Source organism: Silurus meridionalis, chromosome 3 (assembly GCF_014805685.1).
Source record: "Silurus meridionalis isolate SWU-2019-XX chromosome 3, ASM1480568v1, whole genome shotgun sequence".
Classification (NCBI taxonomy): Eukaryota; Metazoa; Chordata; class Actinopteri; order Siluriformes; family Siluridae; genus Silurus; species Silurus meridionalis.
In genome coordinates this window covers 24,113,037-24,123,615 of record NC_060886.1, presented here as the reverse complement: position 1 = coordinate 24,123,615, position 10,579 = coordinate 24,113,037, and the positions used below count along the sequence as shown (strand labels likewise).

At 40.7% G+C, this 10,579-nt stretch overlaps 1 protein-coding gene across 1 annotated transcript in view; it reads right to left on the bottom strand.

The window, feature by feature from the left end:
* Window positions 1-4,142: 4,142 nt before the first annotated feature.
* si:ch211-45c16.2 (mitogen-activated protein kinase kinase kinase 13) overlaps window positions 4,143-10,579 on the bottom strand; it is a 43,012-nt gene continuing 36,575 nt past the window's right edge. Inside the window, 6 exon segments of the mRNA XM_046845208.1 lie at window positions 4,143-7,375; window positions 8,240-8,531; window positions 8,778-8,848; window positions 9,919-10,322; window positions 10,325-10,540; window positions 10,543-10,568. Coding sequence (XP_046701164.1) covers window positions 7,274-7,375; window positions 8,240-8,531; window positions 8,778-8,848; window positions 9,919-10,322; window positions 10,325-10,540; window positions 10,543-10,568 — 1,111 coding nt within the window. The 3' untranslated portion in view covers window positions 4,143-7,273.

The window sequence follows — 10,579 nt, the reverse complement described above, 5'->3', positions numbered from 1 at the left end:
GGCAGTATTTAAGATGCATGTACTGTATTTTAAATATACAATATGATTTTGTCATTTGCATTTGACAGCTTTGATGAAAATGGCTTCATATTTTGGATCAAAATACTTGTGTTTGGTAAAATTCTTACTAAGAAGGCTACATGATGACATCATAAAAATGCAGCCTCTGATTGGTGCCTACTCAGTAGTTTACCCAGTCTTGCTGAGATCAGAACAGAAAATTGATCCATATAGACCAGGGGTCACAAACGTGGTGCCTGCAGGCACCAGGTAGCCCCCGAGGACCACATGAGTAGCCCGCGGGCCTTTTCTAAAAATAGCTGTTTCCTACTTTGTTAAATCATTTTTGATAATTATTATGAGAAATCATTTACATGATCAGTGTCTTCACATAAATGAATATCATTAATTATTAATAATAACATATAATAAATGGTCAATTGAGCAAATCTGTTATTTCAGATCAAACTGAAAACTGTGTGTATCAAACTGGTATCCCTTCACATTAATCGGTACCCAAGAAGTAGCTCTCAGTTTCAAAAAGGTTGGTGACCCCTGATATAGATGATGGTTGATAAATAAATATTTGATTGCTAAATATTGTACCCTAATTGAAGTAGGATCATGATTTTGCATACCGTTGCGTGAATGGCTGTCTGATACATAATGTATATATGATTAACAATCAAACGATTAACTAGTTGCTATGAATGCAGGTGCCATCAGTCGTCGTCTTACGAATGACTTGTTTGTCATCAAGTCGTTGTCGCTGAGTAGCCATTCATTACCAAACGCCAAGAAACTAAATTAGAATACAATTATGAGTCATTCGCAAACTGTTAAACATTAAACTGTTGGTTACTTTAAAACTGACCTTCATCTGGGAGATCACGGGGAAATGTATTTGAATATTTTAGCTGTTCAGTGGTTGCATTTGTCAGATTTATTGCAGGACTCAGGCAGAGAAAAGCAGCTGCTATCAAGCACTGTTTACTTAATCAACTGAGTCAGTGTAAAGGTGAAAGAACAGATTGAATTGACGGCCGTTTTGTGAAGACATTTCATGTCCCTTTGTATATAATACAAAAAATACAATTGTTTATTTTGATACATGGTGTGGCTGGTGTAGTTTGTAGTTTATTTTGATACACTTAAAGTTTGGTATTTGATTTGAAAATAAATTTTGATGCATCTTTACCCAACCCCCTTTCTGCACCATTTCTTTTTCCCTGAGTAAATGTAAAACGGTTTGATATTGATCGCGTTATCTAATCATATTATCCCTATGCAGGGTGTCCAAACGCTTGTTGATAAATCTGATTAATTTAATTTTAATTTTTATTTAAATTTGCAAATACTGAGACTAAAACTGTAAAAAAAATCCACATATCCCTTTTTACAAATGTATTCATTTTTTCAGTCGAGTCCTTTTGAGTATGATGCAATAAAGCTTTGCACACTTGGATTTTCTGCCATTCTTCATGGCAAATCCTCTCAAGATGGGTCAGGTTTAATGGGGACGTCATTGGACGGACACTTTCAGGTATCCTTGGTTATGTCAGGGGTCTGGGGTCAGGACTCTGTCTGGACCACTCTTTCTGTGTTCTTACGATTGTTGTCATGTGGGAAGGTGAACCTTTGGCCAAGACTGGGGTCCTGAGCACTGTGGAAAAACACCCCCACAGCATGATTCTGCCCCCACCATGCTTCACATGTTGAATGGCTTAAAGCAGGTAATTGAGCAACGCCTGATTTCCTCCAGACATTTGGTTTAGAATTGAGTCTAAACAGTTTAATCTGGTTTCATAAGATCAGAGAATCTTGTTCCACACAGTCTGAGAGTACTTCAGGTGCCTGTTCGTAAACACCAAGTGGGCTTCCTTGGATTGAGAGGGTTCTGTCTAGCCACTCTGCCATGAAGCCCAGATTGATGAAGAGCTGAAGTGCTGGTTTTCCTTCTGGAACTTTGTCCAATCTCTAAATAGGATCTCTAGAGCTCAGTCAAAGTGACCACAATGTTCTTGGTCACCTCTCTTAATAAGGCCTTTTCTCCCTCAATTATACAGTTGTTTAAGATTTTTTTGTAGCCTTTCTCAGACCTGTGTCTTGAAACAATCCTGTCACTGAGCTCTGCAGCAGTTCCTTCCGCTTGCTTTTTGCTCTGAGATCCATTGTCAGCTGTGAGGCCTTCTTTAGAAAAATGTGATCCTTTCCTAATTTTGTCCAATCAATACACTTTTCACAGGTAAACGCTTATTAAGTTATAGTAACGTCTCAGCAATGATCAAGAGAAATGGGAGGCACCTGAACTCATTTTCTAGTGTTGCTGCAAATGGTCGAATACCTATGTACATGAGAATTATATATTTTTTTTACATACATTTCTAGAATTCTGTTTTCATTTCCTCATGGTGGAGTAGAGTGTAGATTAATAATAATAAATAAATAAAAGTAATTTAATGATTGAGGCAGGTTACAAAATATATACATATATATACACACACACATACATGTGTGTATATGTATATATTTTGTAACCTGCCTCAATCATTAAATTACTTTTATTTATTTATTATTTATAATTTGTATATATATATATATATATATATATATATATATATATATATATATATATATATATATATATACACACACACACACACACACACACACACACACACACACACACACACACATACTTTTAAGATCTATGGCTTTTATATATATAGTTAAGCAATCCTACAAATAGTTGCAATTTTGCTCACTTATGAACCCTTCCATCAAATACTGTAAATATTGCTTTTGTTAGTTATAGTAAAACTATAGAATCGGCATAGAATCACTGCAAGCCAGGTATTATCTGAGCCTGGCTGACACAAATCCAATGAAATAAGAATGACTGAAATTCATTTATTGATTCATCCTGAATTCAGTAACTGTATTACAATCATCGGGGCTGTGTAGAATTATCGGAAAATTATAGATTAGGAACTGGGAGATTAGGAAAACTGGACACGAGGTAGCTGTCTAAGGGCAGCAGAATCTTTTGAACATTTTGCATGCAAGAAAGAGCTTTAGATTCTAACCTTATATGTGCAAAGTTCACAAACAAGATAGCAGTATTGATTAAAGTGGCCAGTAATAATGCAGAGTGGTAGGTAATGGCGTCAACTGTTACCACGCACACACCCCCACACACACACCTCCATGTCACTGCTATGCTGAGAACGATCTAGCAGGCAAATGAGATCTTGACTGTAGTGGTTTTATAATGGCATTTATTCATTAACTTAATGCTGAAGTGCATTTATAGGGTGCAAAAAAAGTAGTCAAGAGAGGTAATGATTTAATCAGAGAGACAGGGTTTCAAATTTTCAGGTCTTTTTTAGATGTTCACCTCATATCCTTGGGCATTTTCTTCTGCGTTCTCTGGTTTGTCAACTCCAAATCATCTAAGCATGAGCGCATGAGCTCCTTCAGTTGCCTTTACCCCATTAAAGTTTGTGTTCTGAAACAATTGCAACTCCGACCATCAAATGCTACATAAATATAATATACATTTATTATGTAATTACACAATGCAAGGAATAAGATTGATATTAAATCATCCCAGTTCTAGTGTAATAAATCCTTAAAACCCCCTGCTTTCAAAAACAAATTATAAAGCACATTTCATAACTGCACTGAGGCTCATAGGGGGTTAAAACACTCAAGTTCATGCTGCTAAGGAAACTCCTGTCCACAGAGAACAGCCCGTAGTCAATATTTGATCAGAACAATAAAGCTTATGCACTTTGCTCAGAAGACATTACAGTAAACTCCGTATCAGTATTGTCTAAAGGTCTTCTGTATTCCTCAGTGCAAACACTACATGATTTAAAAGAATTTCTATAGAGGCTGTGGGTGTGTGTTTCTCTCTCTCTCTCTCATTCTCATACACACACACACACACACACACACACACACACACACACACACACACACACACACACACATATATATATATATATACACACACACATACATACATAAATACATATATATATATATATATATATATATATATATATATATACACACACACACACACACACACACACACACACACACACACACACACACTAAATAAAACAACAGTTTGATACAGTACATCAGCGTTTTATTCCATGCAGTTGTTTGCTTTGATTTTATTCCTTCCTGCTCCCACTGCACTGTACACAGGCTAATACAGGAAAACTGGCAGGGTTGGTTGATCGGAACGCTATTCGCGATAGGGAAAGGGACAGCAGGATACGAGTAAGAAACGTACTGGAGGGAAAGAAAAATAGTTTTAACACGTCCGGCAGAAAAATAGTTTATACCAAAATAACCGTTTATGTTTTAGTTGAGAACGGAATGAGAACTAGAGGAAAATGGGAAAAGAAACTGAGAGAACCAGGAATGTGATACAGTGAGATTTGTTTGTAAAGATGGTAAAAAAAAAAAAAAAGGAAAAAAACAATTCAGAATTAATAGTACAGTTTCATCCTGATATAAATACTGAGAGCATTCAGACTTTATCTGTCACATTAAGAAATGCAAACACACTAAATAGAACCCTTTTTTTTTAAACTATTTTAGATCCGTTCTTTAGCTCAGACGGCTTACAGGTATATTAAGAAACTCCTTTTGTTAACAGGTAGCTCTTTAAGCACAACGAAAAGCTAATTGACTGAACGAACAGAGATGAGCAAAATGCCCAAACGGAAAAACGATTACCCAGTTATCGATCATGATACAAGGTTTGCATCTGCTAGTTAAACAGGACTGATGCTGCTCGAACTTGTCTAGACGTCAGCGTCTGGGCTGACGAACACCACTGGATAATGGAGATTGAATATCGCAAGTAAGTCCTCGTCCGAGGTGTTAAACCTACAGTTAAACCGGGTGTAAGTGATTCCATTATCCCCATAAGAAGAGACTGGATTTTAGTCCAAAAAAAAAATACTGAAACTGACCGAAACATGATTTCAGCTGTTCAGCAGCTCTAGTTTCAACGAAGTTCTTTACACAGAAAAAGACTGAACACTCTCTTTCCAGAAATACTTCACAAATCATTGATGTGAGGAAAAAAAAAAAAACCTGATTAGGAAAACTAACTAACATGATTCTAAACTGGCTAGAAATCCAAAATAAATTAATGCAAAGACCATGTAGGCCAGCTACAAAATGAAAAGGAGAGAAATTTAAATTACATTAAATGAACACAACGAATCGTTTGAACTATACAGAAAACATTATAGTGCTGCAGATAGAAAGACAATATTGTACATTACTCTCAATACCTGTCTGATTACTGGGTGGGTGGGTGGGTGGGGGAGGGGGGTGTTGGAGAAATCACAGAAGCTTTTAAAAAAGGACGTAAACAAGAGAAATGAGGTTGGTGTGTGTCTGTAAGTTGTCCTGGTTTACTGGGTACAAGACGAGTCCTTTCACCCCCCCACGGTCAGACTGCAATCGGTCGAGAATACAAACTGGAAATCAGATTCGTCTCGGACAGGATTGAGTAAACCGGGTCAAGGTCCTTCTCGCTTTGTTCGTTTGCTAAAAACTCGTTTTTGGGTGTAAGACTTCAATGTGCAAACAAACCCTGTTGAATCAGGAAAATAAAATGAAAACTCTCTCTCACTCAATCTTTCAACAGCGAACAGTCAAGTCTAACCTGACTTCATTTTAAGTTCCACTGTTCAGCTGTCTTGTCTAATCTATTACACAAACACACACACCGAAAACACACACGGGTATCTTAAAAGATAAAAGATGCAGCGTCCCTCATTTTGTGAACCTAAAAACAGTTGATGGTAGTAGGGAATCTAACGACTACTGCTAATCCTAATCAAAACATACTCCTGGAATTAAAAGGAAAAATGTTGCCTGCGTGTCCAATCACAGCAACACAACACAGATCTGTCTCCCTCTAGTGGAGGGCCATTGAAAGTGCGCTCAAGAAAAGAGCTGCACTGCGCATTGAACTTAACCTGAGCATCAAATCGTCAAGAAGGCGAGGCGATTCAGAGAAAAACAAAAATCTCGAAAAAACTAAAGATAAAATAATTTAAAAAAAGGTTAAAATGAACCTTTCCCTACATCTAGCTTATGTCACTACAACATGCCAGTGTGGCTGTCCAGCCAGCTAGACAGTCCTCCTGAGTGAGATTCTCCTAAGCCTGAGCGGAACTTTCTCGTTATTGCTGAACCTTTAGAGTGTGTCTAAAGGCCTTCGCCTCACACTAGACATTCGGTCTCACGGTGAACCGGAAATAGAATGAATTGCGCCAAGTCCTGAGGGATTTTAAGGGGCTGCTGCATCTTCGCATCATGAATCATTACATTTACCAATAACCTCGAATGGGGAATGAAACTGAGATGAAATTAAAGAATAGAAGGACGGGAAGTTTTTTTTTCTTTTTTTTAACGGAGAAACCTGGGCGTAGACTCAGATCCGTACGCGAACAGGAACGCGTTCTCGTCGTCTTCGCAGTCTCGCGTCCGAGTTTAAGCCTGAGGTGAGAGGAAAGCTGGCCTGCTTTGCTCCAGCTTTAACAATGATCGGAGGGATTTCTCACACAAATTCTGTTGTGCGTCGTTTTTGGAAAAGCGAGTTGGTGTTCCACTGGAAACTCTGTCGGATCCGGCATGCCGAGCCTCTGTGTGTGTGGTGTCAGAAATAAGAGATGGAGAGATGAAGGGGGAAAAAACCCAAACAAAACAAAAATATCCACCCAAAAAAACACCACAAAAACAAAAAACAACAACAACAAGAGAACGGATAGGTGCTGTTCATGCTGGTGTTCAAACCCGAAGTGACCCTGATATTCCAGGGCATCAATTTTATAAACTCAAGCTTTAACCGGGAATCTAGCGAGTCTCGCAGATCTGGCTGCTTGCGTTTCTGTTAAAGGGTCCCGTGTCGAACCAGAGTGCTCTGTAAATCAGAAGTGATCTTTACGCTCTCCACCACCAACTCCTCTTCGTCCTCGCGCACGCGTTCGCTTTTGTCCTTTTTTTGTTCTGGGCAAGAATTGAAAAGACTTCCTGAATACGTGTCGTTTTCTTCACCTTGAATGCAGAAAAATAAATTATGAATGTTACACTAGCTACATTGTCAGTCCAGAGTTGCCTGAGCTTACTCGGATGGGTGGGGCTTGAGATAGAGGGCGGGGACAGAATGAGCAAAGGGGCGCGGTCTTTTCCAGCGGGCCCCGGTTATTGCGGTGATTTATTCCCCTCCCCCTCACCAAGAAGAGGGAGCACACGGTGGCTTGTTCCTGATGGTGGTGTCGGAGCATTCGGCTTCCGAGGAATCGCAGTCGGAATCGCCGAAGTGCAGTGGATTCTGAGGGAAACGGTGCACAGACACAGAGAGAGACAGAATTTGAAATTATGTGAAAACGAACGTCTGCCTCCGAATTTCCGTCTAGACAAAGCCTGCTATGATGTGGCATCTGCTATAAAATCATAATGAGCAGATATTTACTGTGTTTCCATGCATAATTTTCTAAGATAATTTCCCCATATAACAGCTGTCATATACAAAGCTTATATCTCTATTTATATCATCAGAATTTCCTATTGAGCTGAAAAAGAATGGCATGCAGATGGACCCAGAACAGCAATAAAAAAAATTATTCTAAACAATTGCTAAGAAATAACACATTCAAGCATCTTATTCATCAATCATCAGCATTTGGGGTTCATACCAGTGACTAGTGCACTATTGAATTTGCGATTCTGATTGGCCAGAAGGTGTTGAATAATTGTGCCCTGACTGCAGTTCTGGCTACTAGACAAATCCCAGGTTTATTTAAATTCATCGGTGCTCATTTTGGATTGATAGTTGATGCTCTTCCGGACAAATTGGTTTTCTTAATAAAAGGGGAATTTGAGGAGCAGATGAGGGTTAAGGTCCTTGCTCAAGGGCACAACAGTGGTGACATAAAGGATGTGGAATACAACACTTTTACTGCTGTTACTTTGAGGAGGTCCACATTGCGCTGGGTTACATCACACAAACAATGGGTTCATTCTTTTCCTACTACAGTATGTCCGTCCTGAATTAATCCCTACTTAAATGACTTTTCTAACACCGCATGCTACAACAAATTAGTGCATTCAGGTACAAACCTATTCGCATTAGTGCAGTTTCTCTTTATATACAGTATTTCTAGATCCTCCATTACGCTGAAACTGTGATGCTCACCTCGTAACTGTGTTCGTCAGCACATAGCTTGCCCAGGGAGATCTGAGTCTTGACCCTACGCACAGCACACTCTTTATCGGAGAGGCCGTCGGACTGCGTGGAGATGTCGATGGGGATCTCCGGTGTGTGGGAAAGCAGCTCGTCCAGCTGCTCGTCCTGACTGGCGCTCAGTGCCTCCAGAGGTCCACTGTGCGAGTGCTCGCTCGTGTTTCCCTCCTCGCCGTCCGACACGGACAGGTTCTCCGAGCTGAACGTAGAGTACGACTGAAAGCTGCTCATGCAACGGTGAGGCCTGGAGACGACACGCATCGCTTGGATTTGTACACTCTATCATAGTCTTATTTGAAAAACCATTTTAATATTTGTACACTACATTATCTATTGCGTATTAATATACTGTATGGGTTTGATCATAAGAAATTAATCAGCATTCCCAATGTAGCCTGGAAAAAGAAAATTATAAATAAAAGAAATCAGCGCTCATAAAGAGCATACTGATTATTAATTATTCATAAATGGAGAGCAAACAGTCGGTCACCTCTGTCTCCGTGGAAACTCCACTTCACTGTCAACCTCTCCCTCCTCTTCCTCCGATGAGTCATCCCCAGCCTGATAAAAAAAATAAGACTGTTAGCTCACTCTTGCGTGCGCACACACACACACACACACACACACACACACACACACACACACACACACACACACACACACACTTAGCTGAGGTAAGATTATCCTCTACCATAATTTCTCACACACACACACACACAGGATGGAAACAGTAACAGTAATGGCTGCAAGAAACAATTCAGCTAGAATAACAAATACAGGAGTGCAGATTCAGCAAATTCAGGCCTTATTATTATATATGGGCTTTAATTTCAATACACTGCAGAACCTTGCTACTAAAGTTTTTTTTTTTTAATAAGAAGCTTGTGATGCCATTTTGAATATCCAGTCAACACGCTATTGGGTGCTAGGGGCTGCTCATCACTGCCAGGACCTGATTTTGTGTCGTGTGTGTGTGTGTGTGCGTGCGCAAACAACATTACTGCAAAGTTTATTGTATTTTCAAAATGTAAACTTTTATTAAAAAATAAATAAATAAAAACAGGCTTTGGCTCCTTTTAGTTCTGATTATTTATAAGTGTTGTTTTTACATTTATATCAGAAAAGCCGTAATTATCTTTCTGACCGTATGTACATTATATAAGGCCGCCTGATCAGCAGGTTCTTTTCCAAAACCATTGCTACAATGTTCAATGTGCATAATTGATTTTAATGTCTTAGTTCGAGTAAAGAGAATCTGTGAAGTCAGACAAAGAGGCTCAAACCTATTCCTACATGACAGTGCTTTTGTACACAATGTGAGATCCATGAAGAAACGGTTTGCCAAGGTTAGAGTAGAAGAACATGAGTGTCCTGCAAAGAGCCCTGACCTCAACCACATCGAACACCTTTGGGATGAAGTGCAATGCCGACTGCACCCCAGACCACAGTTATACTCTAAACCGGGTGGATAGCCTTCCCAGAAGAGTGGAGGTTAAGAGCACATGTGACCTAAATATGGAATCAAATGTCCAAATGGTTAGGTGTCCACAAACCTTCGGCCACACCATCAGCATGAAATTATATAGAAATCAACACATACCCGAAAGCCTTCCATATTTCTGTTGACTCACCTTGCTGAGGGCTTTGAGGCTGCGTGGGAGGCTGTTCTGTGGAGAGCTGCCTTGTTCTGGCTGTTGCTGACCCTCCACACCCTCTCTGTCAGGACCCTCACGTGTGCTGACCAGAGAGCAGTCGGGCAACATGTCGTTGCACCGCAAGCACCCAGGCAGTGGGTGACCCTGGCAGCAGGGGCAGAGCGTGGCAGGCCCAAGTGCCACGTGTTGGCGTGCGTCAGCCTCCAAAGTGGTGTTGATGAGGTCGGGGCTGGAGCGCTGGAGGTGCTCCGTGTGAGGGCTGCGTAGTGCGGCAGCAGGGCCGAAGTAGCGCAGCTCGTTGGCGCATGAAGCTGCTACGATGTCTCGCCTCTGCAGAGGGAGCAGAGGGCTATCGGGGGTAGATGATGAGCGTGGTGATAATTATGGTGATGATTATGGTATTGCTGAGGCTGCAGAGGTTGCTGTTCCTCAGTCATGTTGACGTTAGGCTTCAGGGCCCCGGGAAACTCGTTGTGGCTGCCCTTGCTGTTGGTGCGACGGTGCCGCGGTTTGCTGCGGTAGCGTGCTTTCCCGGGAGGAGTGGACACTCTCGGGCTGCCTGAGAGAGGAGAGGACACCGGAAAAGCCTCCACACTGAGATTCCATCGGAGCGCAGCAGATCAGGCCTACAGAGAGG